This window comes from Homalodisca vitripennis, chromosome 5 (assembly GCF_021130785.1).
Source record: "Homalodisca vitripennis isolate AUS2020 chromosome 5, UT_GWSS_2.1, whole genome shotgun sequence".
Taxonomy (NCBI): domain Eukaryota; kingdom Metazoa; phylum Arthropoda; class Insecta; order Hemiptera; family Cicadellidae; genus Homalodisca; species Homalodisca vitripennis.
Window position 1 is genome coordinate 34342877 of NC_060211.1, and position 16407 is coordinate 34359283.

The 16407-nt window shown below is 34.0% G+C and overlaps 1 protein-coding gene across 1 annotated transcript in view; it reads right to left on the reverse strand.

Moving 5' to 3' along the window:
• The window catches only part of LOC124363415 (gem-associated protein 5), a 68801-nt gene extending 55508 nt beyond the window's left edge, over positions 1-13293 (reverse strand). Inside the window, exons 1-4 of the mRNA XM_046818665.1 lie at positions 12683-13293; positions 3040-3268; positions 1800-1896; positions 188-391 (exon numbers count right to left, since the gene is read on the reverse strand). Of these exons, the coding sequence (XP_046674621.1) occupies positions 188-391; positions 1800-1896; positions 3040-3268; positions 12683-13000 (848 nt within the window). The 5' untranslated portion in view covers positions 13001-13293. The remainder of the gene's footprint in view (positions 1-187; positions 392-1799; positions 1897-3039; positions 3269-12682) is intronic.
• Between the last annotated feature and the right edge of the window lie 3114 nt (positions 13294-16407).

Here is a 16407-nt window from a genome sequence, read left to right on the forward strand (position 1 = left end):
TAACTCATGGATGGTGTCCAAAACAACAATGTAGTGATCAATTAAGTTCATTGTTTAAACGAATCTCTCATATTTACAATAATAAACATTCATTGAACTAAAAACAGTTAACAAATAAAACATAATGTAATCATAAAACTGTGTGGAAACATAAGGTTGGATCATGTAATATGACATTAAGACTAACCTTGGGAAGTTGGAGTTTACACTGTTGTTTGGCAGATTGAGAATGACCTCATAGCGCCCGTCTGAACCCGCACGCCAAATGAAAATAGACTTGTCCACACAGCCTGTGGCTAACAGTAGGTCTCTGTGCTCTGTTTCGGTATTACTTTCCACCACTTCTGCTGTTTTTACTTCTTTTGTATCTTCTACCTTAGAGTCAACATTCCTGCAACATTGTATTTTTAGTTAATTCTAAATATATCAATCTTTTACATGTGTTTTCCCTGTGGTAAAATGGTTTTCTTGAGTCTTCCAAACAAGGGGTGTAATTAAATGGAAATGTCAAGTATTTTCTGACACTGTTTAATCCACATGCTAATACAATATTGTTATAAATCAGTAAAGTGAGATGAGCTAAATCTTCTTATACAGGGTGTAAAAAAAGTCCTGCACAGGCTTCATAATTCCCGAACAATTACAGGTAAAGCAATAAAACTTTGTACATAATTACTGCAACTATAAATCTACTGTTTGAAGTAACTATCATTTCTTTGTCATGTCAGGGGGATGGCTCGCAAGGAGTTAGAAGAAAATCTTAAATGAGAGCATAGCGAGTAGTACATCAAATTAAAGGCCTTTATTAGTAGAGTACAATGCCGCAAATCTAACCTCAAGATTTACTCTTTAAAAAATTACACTGGTTTATGCAGGTCCTGTTCTAGGTGGTTTAAAATTCTTGTCTTGGATGTTTCTTAGACAAAATTCTTACTAAAAAGTCTAAGAGAAATATGGTTTAAAAAATGTAACCAGTGTCAAATAATTATTTACAAAGTTTAAAATCCTTACGGTTTACACATCTTGAAAGCAATAAATCATGTCAAAGAACATCACAATGAAGTTCTACTTGAAACAAACCACTGCTATAACAATCAGAAGTGGTTTTAGATAGACATAATTTGGAGTTTAAAAAAATTAAAATAGTTACATAGGTAAATAAATTCATTACACTGTTGCCAAACGAAATTAAGAGGGAACAAAATTACAATAAATTTAAATACAACTAAAACAATACTTAACTGACAAACCACTATACTCGTTTTCATAATTTGCCTAGATACTCTTATGCTGAGAATACACAATAATAAATTATGAAAATGTAAATGATTAGAATTTATTGAAGTTATTTCAAAGGCTTCTGTTTTTTATCAAGATCATTTGTAGTACTCTACCATTTTATGATTTACCAGTTATTTGTCTTTACTTAGCTCATTGCCGTCACTACCCATAGGACCAATTTAATAATGTTCGCTAACACTCAGCCAAATTCTGTGAAGTGATATGCGTTATCATCAAAATCAAGATTGCTTATATAAAAACGCATCTTCATGCAAACTTTCAAGTCTGTAGGTCAGACAGACAGAAGAGAAATTCCACCAGCCCCCTTAGTTATAGGCTTCGCTAATGCTCAGCCAATAACATAAATACTGTAAGCAGTATAACTTTCTCAAAATCACATCTACATGGCATTGTTCCTCTCTTATATACAGTATACATTATAAGTTAGTAAAATTAATTTTTATAAGAATACACATATATACTCAATTTCAAGATATGTTTTCATTTTTAAACTGTACCTTTTGCGCTTGATGACATTATATGGCACTGGACACCATGAGATAGATATTACATCGTGTTCAAGACCACGAAGACGATGAACAATTTTTCCTGTCCCTGAAATAAAAGCAAATAAATTATGAAATTTATTACTTTATTTAAAATGTACACATTTTTATATTTTTATACGTCTGGAAAGCAACAAGAGAAGCGATGTTTTAATATGTACAAATCTATTAAGTTTATGTAATAAAAATTATGTTATATCATTTCTCAGCACACTCTGTATAGGCTACACATGCCACGGCTAGACTGACCTGGACAGCCAACACATTTTGTTGATCGTTTCTTTCAATTTAATAGTTATCATTTATTTATTAGAAAGCACATATTCAAAGAGACAAGAATGTTAATAATTGATAATTTTAAAATAAACAATATTTAAACACACACAGTAATATATTAACCCTTTGAATGCCAAGTATTTATTGAGTGGGTGTAGTGACAAGTGCCATAGTGGGTGCACCTAAAAGTGCCAGCCCTTTTGAAGGCATTTTGAAAGGTCTCAGTATAAAATTCACAGTTTGATTATTTAATAAACTATCAACATACTTTTTTGTAATTTTTCTTTGAAAACTCTGCCTAATTAACATAAAATAACAAAGTTACCATAAGATTAAATTTAGGAATATCAAAAAGGACTTGCGTCAAAAAATTGCAGAATTTATTTAAATTTTATTTTTTAACCTAATTACCATTACCAAAAAAATCATATCCTTTTCTTTGTCCATATCATTGGAAAGGGTATGCAATTGTCTATAAATCTTGAAAAATGTATATCATTATCTTTAATAATGAGTGAGTTATACAACATTTAAGAAACTAATGTCACATTGTTTCTGGTAGCCATGTCAACCAAAAATGTTTATATGTGAGTTCTAGATTGATTTTAGTTAAAGTCAATTGATCGGAAGTGTACTATAACAATTTATTTTGTAAAGAATAGTTCTTCACAAACAATTTAATATAATATTAGTTTAAAAATATTAAGTTTTCAATTTTTAGTGATTTTTTTCCTGAACGTCTGGTAAAATCGGAAGTTGGCACTTTTTCGCCAACTTTTGACGTCCGGTAAAATCAGAAGTTGGCACTTTTCAGACAACTTTTGACGTCCGTTAAAATCGGACGTTGGCATTCAAAGGGTTGATGAATTGTATACAAAATTTAAAAATTTAAAATGAGCATTCTTTCTTTCTTTACCTTTAATATCAACAATGAGCGTGACACCACCCTTGCAGCCAATGCCCACCAGATCCTGGTCATGGGGGCAGCAGGCCAGTGTCAGAGGTAACACCTTGACACCACAGTGCAGACGACGGATTGTGTTACTCCTCAGGTCCCAGCACACGATGCTCCCCAAGTCACTGACCGAAACCAACCTGTTGGTGTCAGCTCTGGACCAGTCCAGTCCCACCACCTTGAGTCCATCCTGGCACACCAATCATTATCATTACACACTATTTAAAAATCTAACACTGCACTTAGGTCTGTGTAACATGTACAGCCCATAGAACTCATTGTCCTTATGAGAAAAGGAACATGGAAAAAGAGAAGTTCTATTTTTTAGACAATGAACAGTCTAGAAAACACTTTGTACGAAACAGCTTTTTGAATGGGAATTGCTTTATTATTATAGGATAGAGAATTATAAAAATAAACTCTTATTCCAGTATCTAAGAAAATTGTTAAATAGAAATTTGTGTATTCTGTATAAGTCGTAACACTCTGTTCAACTGCAAAGCTATGAAAATTATTTATTGGGATGGATTTAAATATAAAAAATTTTGTATTATGCAGAGGCCACTACTTTGGGAAAATTTTTAATTACCAAGTATCTAAAAAAACTACATTATTCAGAAGAAAAGATTTTATTTGACTTACTGTGAAAATTACAGTCATTACGACAATCGGTTCTTGTTTTCTTCCTCCCAAAAGGAAGCGTAGTCGGCAAGAAGGTCGCCACTCTGTCCCTATCTACTACTTGTTATTACACAATAATATAATGTTACTATTAGTATAAAAGTTAAAGATATCCTATACAAGCCATCACGTGATCTCAGTTTGAATTTGGGTACTATGTCATGGGATGTTTTTCTTTTTTCGTCAGAAGTGTGAGGGCGCCACCAAAGTTTGCACTGATGACCAGGGCATTTCCGATAAGTACTTTCCCGACCTCAAATCACGAGCCAGATTGTCCAACTTTTCCTACGTCAGATCATGTAGATCTGTGAGGTTGTGAAAATACTGATTGGAAATGCCCCTGGCCATTAGGGCTTAGGTGACCCCACACTTCTAACAAAAAAAGAAAAAAATTCCTCGAGGTAGTACCTAAACTCAAGCTCAGATCACGTAAGCACTTGTGAAAAAATGTATTAATGAATAAATTTGTTGAAATTTTTTTTTATATTTATAACACGCACATATGTACTTATGTACGCACATATGTATTATTAGCCTAATAATAAATAGTAGATAGGGAAAGAGTGGCCTCCTTATTGCCTACAGCGCTTCCTTTAAAGAAGCAGAAAAGAAGAAGCAATAGTCATAATGACATAATTTTCATATCAAGTCGAATAAAGACTGTTCTTCCTAATAATTTGTAATAATTGTTATGTCTCTGGTATAAAAAGCTCTTCCAAAAGTAGCCTCCGGAAAATAAGTACCAAAATAGGATAAATATAAAAGATAAGTACAAAGCCTCTTCTAAGTACAAATGAAAAACTTGATGGCCATCTAACATGGCATTTTTATCTTGAGAATTGCTGGGCCTCAATAGTTTTGCGGAAAAGACCACAATCCGAGCTGTCCATTTATTACCATTGTATTTACCATTTGTACCATTATAGCGTCGGTAGTAAACTTTGATTACAGATCCTGCAATTTATGAAACGCTGAAACTCTAGAAGATGCGGATCATTTGATTTTACAGAATCGAAGTCTTTCATGTTAGCTTATTACATAATCACTAATTTTGTGTTGTAATCGCATACTACATAATTTGACATCTACTATGTTGTTACTAAAATTACTCTCCATTAGAATTCATATGCTGTATTACATCAGTTTGTACATAAAGCAACAACTGGTAACTTGCATTGTTAATTTTTTTTTCATCCGTAAAGAGACGCCTGTTTCAGGCTAATATCATGTATTCTCACCAATAAATTTTGAACTTGAATAAAATTGTAATTATATTTAGTTACACTGTTTTGCGTTTAAATAAACTTTTTAAGTAAATTATTTTGCTGTTTTTTTTTAAAAAATTGTACATGTAATTTTACTTTACCTGTAAATCGCTTTCTTTTTCAGTTTTCCCAGCAATCCCACACTTTCCTTGTTTTATTTTTTATCCTAAAATGCTCAAAATATACATATATAATATATATAATTTTTTCAATAAACATTGAATCACAAAAAGTACTTGCTCTGCCGGGACTCGAACCCGGATCTCTCACTTGCGGGTGAATGTGCTACCATTACACCACAGAGCCCTTACTTTTTACGGTTCAATTATATTGTATTTGGCCGTATCTGTCACATATGCGTTTAAATAACTAAACTAACATATGATCGGAAGACCAAATACCTGTCAAACGACTTTTGTTTACATTAATATATATACATTTTAAGAAAATACATATTTAAATGTATGTCTACTCGTATTTTTCCCATGAAGCAGTATGTTCATTTTCAAAGTTTTGATTATAATATATATATATATATATATATATATATATATTATATTAGTATCAAAATTATGATTTTTTTTCAAACTGCACAACAGCTATTTTAGCAGTCAGTCTTTCTAACATATCCTTTTTTAGGAGACATAAAATATTTTTGGTCCACTGTCAAAAATAACTTTAAAAATGTTGGTTGGTCCTCAAAGGTTTGAAACAGGAAACCAAAGGCTTATGTAACATGTCACATGAAAAAAGGTATCACTAACGACATCACTGTAAACTACTATTTACCCTTCGTGATCACGACTAATAACGCTGTACTATGGCAAAGAGTCTGTATTTAACAAACTCTTTGTCAAACTCTATTCAATCTGGGAGGACTGGAGAAGGAAATAAAGTTAGATAAAGGTGATATGTTTAGTCAAGTGTATTAATTTGATATTTTTATTACGTTTTATAGTTTTTCCAATTATTCTTTTTTTACTCTACACAATGACTTGTATTATAGACTTTTCATAGATTTCTTATAAATATTTTATCCATATATTGGTTCAATCCTTTGAGTTTCCTTTTACTGTGTTAGTTTTATGTATTGTACATCAATCATTGGGCTTTTGCCTACTGGAAGTTCCAATTTATTTCACAATTATTGAGTTTTGTTGTGTTCGTAAGTTCTTTTATATTTTTAAGTTTACGTTTTGTTTGTTTAAGGAATATATTATTATTTATAAGTTTGTAATTATATGATGATTGATGGTTATATACAATTTAATTTATTTTATTTGTATCAATCTCTTGTTAATTTTGTTTATATTATAAAATAAATTTTTTTTTATAAAATTAAAATGGTCTAGTTGGGTACACAAATGATGGAAGGCAGATCTGGCTATGGGGCGTGGACTTCATCTCTCAGACCAGCTCTCAGAAAAAATCTGAGAGAGCATTAAACCATGTTTTACACTAAAACGCTGTTCTAGCTTGCGCTAGTGTAGGATTGACTAGGAATTATGTTCATCAACGGATAGTGATACTATCTGATAGTAAAGCCACTCCACATCACTAACTCAACAGAATTAACTTCAAGGCTGGTATATGAATGCTTTAAGACTTTATCCAGTCTAGGTAGTTATAATTCAGTACATCTCAGCATGAGCTCTTGGACATGCCAGTTTTAAGGACAATGAACTCAGACGAATTGGCAAGAAATGGCTCACAAAAGCAATTCTTGGACCTGAACCAGCTGGTGGCATAAGCAAGTCAACTGCCTACTAAGCTATTAGGAAATGGTTCAGAGATAAGCACTGTTATCAGTGGCATTTTCTCTGAGTAATCATTTGGCAAAGCTCATTAAAGGCACTAACATCCAGTTCACGAACTGGCTGATGAAACTAAACTAAGGCCTTGTAACACACGTCATTAAGAACCCTTACTATTGAACACGACTTACTAAACTGAAGATCCTCAGTGTAGAGTACGTAATAAGCCGGAGAAGACTGCTAAACACATTATATTGGATTGTGAGAGGCTTGAGGTTAGGAGAAAACCCCTATTTGGAACCTTATAGCCAATGATGAATTAAACGTCAGTAATGGGCAGAAACTCTTGGATCTCATTGAGGGTACAGGGGTAGACAGATCCTACTAGCGGTAATTGAGGTTTACAATTTAAGCTTAGGTTGACACACTGGAAACTAATAGTCATTTATAACCCCCTTTTTAATCTAATATAATCTAATCTAATGTTCCAGACATATATATCAACCTAATCATGGTATCACTACCTAATGATCATGATTACTAACACTTTAAGAGTTAATACTGTTATCTGTATGGTAGCAATCAACTAGATAGATTTCAACCATAGAATGAGCAAATCTTAAGACACTAATTCTAACCTAGTTTGTGAACTACTCTTACACTACTTCCTGAATTAATCCCTTGTAAAAACTATATTAATTTGATAATTTTAAGATATATACAGTATAGCAAATACAAAATAAATTCTATAGACTCTAATGAATTGAAATTCCAATAAAGATTTTACAAAAAACAAAGTTAACTTTAAATTATAATACCAACAAATTGCAGTGGCTATGGCTGAAATATAGTGAGCGGTCATGACCACAATCGAAACAGGGTATCAAATTATCGATTGGAATGACCTAAACTATCAAATAAAAAACATTCTAATTATAGTTATTTACGATTAGGCTACTTATTGCCAGCTCTTTTAATGTATTGATTACAATATTGTTTAATTAATTCAAACAAAATAAAGTCATTTGTACAGAATGCATTATAAAAGTAATGAGCATGATTTTATTCTGATGCAACTATCTATCACAGCACGTTCGGACCATTTGGATTATGTGTTGGGGTTCTGCCCGATACCAAACGTGCCCGATCCCAGTTCGCTCCGAGCAGTAGGAGTAGTAGGTCTTTGCACGAAGTCCATTGTACGATAGTGTCAGAGCAATAGAGCGCTTGCTTGAAAAGTGGTATGCAATCAAGTTTTGTGTGCGGCTTGGGAAGAATGCAATGGAAAGTTGGCAAATGCTTTAAGAAGTCTTGAAGGAGGAATGCATTTCAAGATCTTAATGCGGAAAGTGGCATCAGACCTTCTAGGAGGGTCGGGAGGAAGTCACCGAAGAGCCTCTCGTTCTGGTCTCCCAACAAAAGCCCGAACCGATGAAAACATCCAGGATGCGCGTGAAGTTTTGAGTTCAGACTTCGGTTAAGTATCAAGGTAATCGCTGACACCCTAAACTTGTCACCACAATTGTGGTGGCCACTTATACGAGGGGGTACCCAAAAAACCGGAATTATTTTTTAAAAGCTATATATTTTCAAATTTCGTATAAAAAAAACCTTATCTCCTTCAAAATACTCTCCATGATAACTAATACACTTGTCCCACCGGTGTTTCCGCTGTTTGAAACATTTTTTATACTCATCTTTAGAAATGGCCAACAGCTCCTCCCTCAGTTTTTTCTTGACATCTTCGATGTTGTCAAATCCGTGTCTTTTCATACACTTTTTTCAAGCGTGGAAATAAGAAAAAGTCGCATGGTGCCAGATCAGGCGAGTAAGGTGCATGGGGACCCAGCAGGGATCACTTCTGGCTGGTTTATACCTTCCAGTTGAACCCATCGCTGGGCACAGCAAAAAACCGATGAGTCACTTCAATCTGGGCAACCTTTTGGATCTCCAGGAGCGGCACATCACTAACCGCAAATATCGAGATTCTGGGATTCATGGCCAATTTGATAGGTCTAGTCTACTGCAGGAGATGACTGTTGGAGTTCGTGGGCTTTGTTCCCTAGCCTCAGAGGTTCTTGTTAACCTCAACAAGGGTGTGCCACCCCTTACCTACTTTGACTTGAGAAGCTGGTTCAGAGCTGGCCTCCCCTTCTTCCAGGGAGACATGACTTTGAGATAAAGTGCCCTAATTCTTCCTCATGGATCTCGATAGGAGGCGGCCCCTACTCCCTAACTTATCCATCCTGAATATCCTGTCACTCCGGAAGCAGCCCAAAGGTTCTTAGAGGACTAAGTGCAATTTATAAGCTTCTTGTCCTAAGAGGAAAAAAAAAGGTATGGGGGAGCGGAACCATGCCATTTTTAGCCAAAAACGTTCCTTTTCCCGATGTTCCTTTTGAGTGTATGTCAGAACCCGAGGAACAAACTTAGCAGCAAAACTTTTCATTCCCAAATCTTGCTCCAAGATAACCTACTAATCTCTGACAGGACTTTGAGGACATAAATTAAAGTAAAGGAGGCGCAAAAGTCCTTTTAGGACTAAGTGCGGGGACAAACTGCCCTTTTCCCTCTCGAAAGGAAAAAAAATCTCTGACAGTTGACTAATTGACAGTCAACGGTCTGTGAACACAAGTTTTGAATTTTTTCAATATTTTCGTCGATTTGGGCAGTTGACGAATATCCGGAACGAGGTTTACCATCAATTGACATGTCGCCATTTTTAAATCGAGAAAACCACTCGTACACTTTAGTTTTTCCCATAGAGTCGTCTTGGTAAGCTGTTTTCAACATTAAAACCAGTTAGTTTCAGCAGCATTTTCACCGAGTAGAAAACAAAAAACAAAACCAAAACAAAACAGCACTAGCAAAAACAATCACTGCAGATGAACGGAACAAGTCAGATTGATAATACAGGTGGCACTGAACTGGATATGATATACACGCCTAGCAGCAGAAGTGCGTACTATACAATCTCCGCCCACGGCAGTGCTAATCTGGTTTCTTTTGGGTACTGTACCTTCTCGTACTGCATCCAAATGTAAATTTGAAGTTATATCTGTGTACTGTGCTTTTTGTTATCTATGATTTTCAGCATTATCTACTCTTGATAGCTTATCTGAGTGTTCTGTGGTAAGAACAGCTTAGTTACTTAGCATTAATCATCTCTTGCAGTATCCTTCACTGCCTCTTCGATGGTGACTATTACACAATCGCAGTGCGTTAAATCTAATAACCTACAGTTAATTTTTTTAAATTTAGTTTTTAAAGTTATTAACGTATTTGATTGCAGATTATGTGGCAGTTAAAATGTTAGGAAATTTGAATATTCCTTTTGAATTTGTCAACGTGTTTTTTAGAACAAGAGTACAAGTTTGTTGTGTAATCTTGCATCATTTTTAAATCAAGAAAAGGTATTTTATGTAATCGGAAGTTACCACGTGGTATGTAAGTACACATACCGGTACTTTGGGATTATACCGACCACACCAGTATGAAGAACACAAAAATATAAATTTATAGAAACAAACATGATAGAACGAAAAAACAACTGGTTAATTAAAAAATTACAAACTTACAGGCATTTCCAGGTATTGTGATCGGTATTGTTGTCGCTGTTATCTTATCTTTCTCGAGAATCCCGGTTACGGCAGGCCGCGTGGCATCACATGATTTGCACGGTACATAATTGCCTTTCCATTACAATTCAATTTTTATTTCTGAATTTAATATTTTACTGATAGGTACTATCTCGAGGGATGTTTTTCTTTCGTTGACATCAGCGCGGGGCAGGTGCCGAAGCCGCGCTGATGGCCGGAGGCACTCGCATTTTGGGTGGCGGAGTGTGATGAAGAATAAATGTGTTGAACTTTTGTGTTTGGAGAAATGTAGAGGTAAAACACGGAAGTACAACAAAGCGACGCACCAGCTGAACGGGCGGCGAGACTCTGCAATCACGTTATCTACTAGACCGCTCGACTTTGACCCTGTCTGAGGATGGGGAGAGGTTTGCGATAAGACAATTCCTGTTTTATATTGACGAAATATTGTTCTACGCTAATCTAGTAATCAGTAGAAGAAAAATGTCAAATAACGATTCATGTCTGGGTGTGGTCGGTATAATCCCAAAGTACCCACATACCACATAGGAAGTTATGGTTACGTTAATTTTGATTATTTAGTTAACTCATTTATTTAACATCTGTGTATATGTGCATCTAATGATGTGTTCCTTGAGCACGAAAGGCCTTTCAGAAATAAAAAGTATAGTATTGGATTGTTTGTTTTTAAACTCATAAATAATTCCAATAAGAAAGGAGCTTCTAGAATGTATTGAGCTTATGTTTGTTTTTTACAGATATTTATTGGTTTGTTGAAAGTTTAATTGGTAAATCTTAAGATCAGCAACTACCGCTCCGATCGCCGTAATTTTTTGCATTCTAACACAAGTGAACGTAATTTCACCAAAAAAAAATAGTCCCGATTATCGCCGTAGCCGTTTACTACCCCCCCCAAAAAAAATTTGAAAATAATAAAATTTTTAAAAAAACCTGACTGACAGCGCATTTATTTGATTTTTAGTCTTATTAGTTCGTAGGGCAGTAGTCCAGGTACTACTTCTAGTATAAACTCGTCTTATCTTATCAGTGATAAACGCGCGCCGCTTATCTTTTGCCTGTAATGAAACCTGAGCAGCGGGCAAGCATCATGTGATCTGAGTTTTGAATAGGCAAGCTAGGGTCTTTTTAGCGTGTGACAAGAACCATTGCACGCCATGTCAATAACTTCACTAATTATTCCTTGTCCATGTGGGTTTGTTTGTTTACGTCTGGCGGTCAATCGAAGCCGTCCTATAGGTCACGTGATCCGCCCGGCCAATCGGAAACTTTCCTGTTTGTCACGTGACTACTGTCAACTCATCAAAACGACCATGGTCGGCCATTGTTTTTAGTTTGATAGTCGAAAATCTTGTTATTTATGTGTTTTGTATTGCCAACATTGTTCTGCCTGAAAAACTGGTTTTTATATGTTAGCGATAATCGGGACTATTTTTTTCGGTGAAATTACGTTAACCTGTGTTAGTATGCAAAAAATTACGGAGATTGGAGCGGTAGTTTCTGATCTTAAGATTTACCGTTTAATTCAATCTGTATGCATTATTTTCAAATCTATTTTTATCCACATCGGAAACAAGATTCGCGTTATATCCTAAACCTATTGCTATAATCCTACTAAACATAACAATATAACATTTTAGGTTATGAAAATGTCAAATAGTGAATTTTAGAACATTAAAAGTAGAACTACTTTTCTTGCAAGGTATTAGGAAGTTATGGTTAGGTGAGTTTATATTTGTTTGTTTTTAAAGTTGGGTTTCCTCCAAAGCAGTAATGTCCAGAGGCATTCGTGACGACCATTTAGAATTTTATTTTTTACTGATAAGATCTACCACAAGGGATGTTTTTCATATGTAGCTATCAGCATGGGGCAGCAACACGGTCTGAAAATGGCGTAACAGCTGATATCAGCAGCAACCAATAGGTTTACTTACAATCATGACAAGACCACATGACGCCTATAAAACAATTAAATATTACTCCGTGTGAGAAAAGTAGTTCTCCTACTTTTAATATTCTATAACCTTATTTGTCATTTCCACATATTGAAACCTGATATTGTTTTGTTTGCGACGACAATAGCAATAGGTGAAACTCGTATTTTGCTACTCCGGCCATTAATTGCATAGTTACCCAAAATTAATATTGACTCAGCAATTCATTGGATCACTTCATATCGATAGACAGGTATCCGATCTAAGAAAAAAATAAAAGTATCCACTATGGTAGTTAATACACAAGATCTAGGGTTAATGTAAATCTAGTTCAATTTCTTCATTCAGCTTACCTTATGACCTGAATGAAAATATAAGAGTCGGCCTTCTTCAAAATTCCACAGTCTCACCATACCATCATCACCACATGTTGCTAGACAGTTTTTGAATTTACCATCAACAGGTGAAAACACAATCGTAGAAAGTCTATCCTTGTGAGCAAACTGTAAAATTGAAACTTCAAATTTTCCATTTGGTTTAAAATTTATTATTGATACATCAGATCTTGAACCATAAGCTATTAGTCCGTTATCATTGCAGGCCAACACACTGGACAGTTGCCAGTTAGGAGAAGCAGGTAATATAAAATTATCCATTCCTAACTGCTGCATGTATACTAGTAACAAGGTGTTGGATTTTTCAATAGGTTTAACACCGCCTAAACAAATTAAATACCAACAGACAGACGTATCACATTAAAATTAATCTCTTAAGCTTAATGCACCAAACGCAGACACAAAATGCGTCATTTAAATCTTCACGTTTAGGCACACAATTTCATGTTGTAACACAAGTGATAGGATACAGACGTCTTGCCAACGATTCCACTGCTTCAAACAAATAAACATCAAACAATAGCTTTTAGGTTATAATAGAACAGTAGAACAGATTTGAAAGAATCGCTTATTGGTGGGAACAACTGAAATGAACTGAACTAAAATGACTGGTTTGTTCGGTTAATTTAATCTATAACCGATTAGTCGGTTACTTTTGTTGCAGCCTTTCATAATTTTTTTTAGAGTTGTCTAAAATTATTATTATTACTAGTATAATGTTACCTGATTGAAAAGACTTAGTCTCTACTTGAAATAGTGGTTGATTCTAATATGTTATTTTAAATTAGTATTAAGACTAATTTTTGTATAGACTAATAATTTAGCTGATTGTACAGACATGGATTCCAGTTAAATTGGCTAAAAATTCTAATCGGTTATATTATATTAGTTCAGTTAACTACTATAATTATAAAAAATTAGCAAGTGTAACTCAAATTAATGAACTTATGTTACTACGTGATTAAGTTTTCAAATACAATTAGAACTTTTCAAAAGTTTCTTTATTGCCCGAGTAACTATCTTTCTCAAACGGAATGGACATTGCTGCTATTCCCTCACTCTGTCCATCTGCCACGCTACCAAACTTGTGATCACCATATTCCTGATATCCTACGATTATCGGTAATGCGAAATTCACGGTTGATTTTCGTATAGCTTTGGAACGAAATAATATTATAATAAAATCCGTTATTGGTTTTATATTTATCAATTTACTTCCATCTTTTGAATTCTTATTCATCAAATAGTTAAAATCATATTAATTTAGTTAAAACTGTAAGTTCCCAGTTATCACTAATTGTATTAAATTACTTTAAAATTCTTTAGTTATTTTTACGCAAAAGAGTAGCCTATTAATAGAGCGCCAGTGTGTTTTAATTATCGTATTTGATAAATAATCGACTAAAATAACCAATAACGAAAGAAATAACTGATTGGTTAGTCGGTTATAAAATCGTTCGGTTATTCCAACTAAATCACATGCTTGTCTAGTGCAGCTGCAGCTGCGTTCTACTGCTGTAAACATTTGCCGGATCCGGATATTAAGTTTAAATCTTTAAAAAGGTCTTATATGACATATTATTGTTCTTCCAACACCGAAATATACCTTATTTGAGGGACAAAAAAATATAAAGTCGATTAAATTAGTAATAAATATATAAAATTAATACTAAATTTATTGTCTACCATTCAATCAACAAATAAATGGCTTCTGTAGTAATATTTGACACCTTTTTTGTTTGACAGAAACTTATTTTTTACTCTCCGTCTTTATATACGAGACAAATTGTCGTCCAATGATAGGAAGAATGAAACTTATTTTTGTTGAATGAATAAGAATGTTTGTTATTTTTAAATTACGACTTTCAATCTTTAACCATTCAATTACGTTTGGTCTTATCAAATCTGCCTGCTATGCTGTTAAAAAAACAGTTTCTTCAAATAGTACCCATCAGTTATATAATCAAAATAACAGAGGATCTGACCATAAATGCTTCCAGCCATCAGGACAAGCTTTGACTTTTCAGAGAATACACCTTGGATGCGGTCTTACTTAAGACAATTGTAACTGGTGATTTTGTCTAAAATTGATTTCAGAGTGTCAACATCCACCTACTCGGAAGACCCCTTCTTCCGTTTCTACAGTTCGACGTCATTTTAATATTATACAGTAGCTGCGTACCAAGGCTCCATAGAACCGGAAATGAAATAACTAAATCACATAATTTCTTTTTCGAGAATTTAAAGTTCTTCAAGAGTGTATTTTTAAAGTAAACATTTACACTGTTGTTACGATTGATGTTTATTATCTCAATTTATTTGTTAATTTGTTAAGTCTGTTCTTGTTATATAACTATTTTTATACGTATAGTTATCTTTTTATGGCTTAGTTGTTTTTATTAATGTTTTATTATGTGTACCTAGTTAATTAATTCTACATTTTTGAACTGGTGCTCGATGCTTTATCATAATTGTTGCTTGTTGCAATTGAACTTTCTGCTTACATTTTAGAAGATTTCTTTATGTATTGCTATTTTGTGCATTATCTGTTGTAAAATAATGTTTATCGCGACACTTAACACTGTTTAAATATTTATGTTGGGAGTTATATATGGTAACATCTCATTTCGTTTCATTTGTTCTCGTCCACGCGGAGAATTAGTTTCATATTGTTCACCTACATTTCCAATGTTTTCATCTTCTTCTTAATGATCGTCCTCGTCGTTGAAGTAAATTGATAGTTAGGGTGTTTCGTCACATTATGAAGCAATAAATAACATACCTTTGGAACCATATGACCTTTGGAATTTAATCTAATTATAGTCTGGATACGCAAATACAGTTTGCAAGTATTGGAAACTTTTTCTTAATATATCTAAATACTTTTTCAATAAACACTCTATCTATTGAACAAGTTACATTAAAATTATATTCCGTGGGCATTTTATAGTGGCTGAAAAGGATTTACTAGCTAGGGATAAATTCCATGACCTGCATCATCCAATAGACAAAAACACACAGTTTTAAGCATAAATAATGTTCCTAATATAGCTTCTTCAGATGCAGGGCGTCATGCAAACTGCCAGACCACTCCACTGAGATACTTGCAATTGTTATGGCTCATCATAGGTTAATTGTATATTTATGATTGGATAACATTTTCTGTTAATATATTCATTTTCAAACATGGGAGGTATTTGTTATTTCTAAATGAGAACAATCTAAAGCTCCAATAAGTGTAGACAATTGAAATTTGGTTCGCCTCTTTCATTTCTTGTAAAGTTGAAGGAAATTGTGCCCATTTGCTGGAGGTCTCAATAATTTTACCCAAAGTGTAATGGGTGGTTTTTACTGTGCTACAATTAACTACATCATTAATAACGCTACATTTTAAACCTGTAATCCAAGTTGTTAAATTGCATGTTTAAAATAAACAGTAATAAACATATTATTGTTTTACATATTATTGTGTAAGAGACTTTACCTAGACCGTAGAAGAAGCTCAATAATTTTTACCGTTGCCGAGATAGTGCTGTACCTCGCGTTTCCTCAAGTGCAGACATAACCTCCAATGTAAAAAATATTCCGTGGGCATTTTATATGATTATATATGATATTATATATATCAAGTGCTACTACTGTAGGTGAGTCGCGAGACGACCCCTGGTCTCTTTGCATACCGG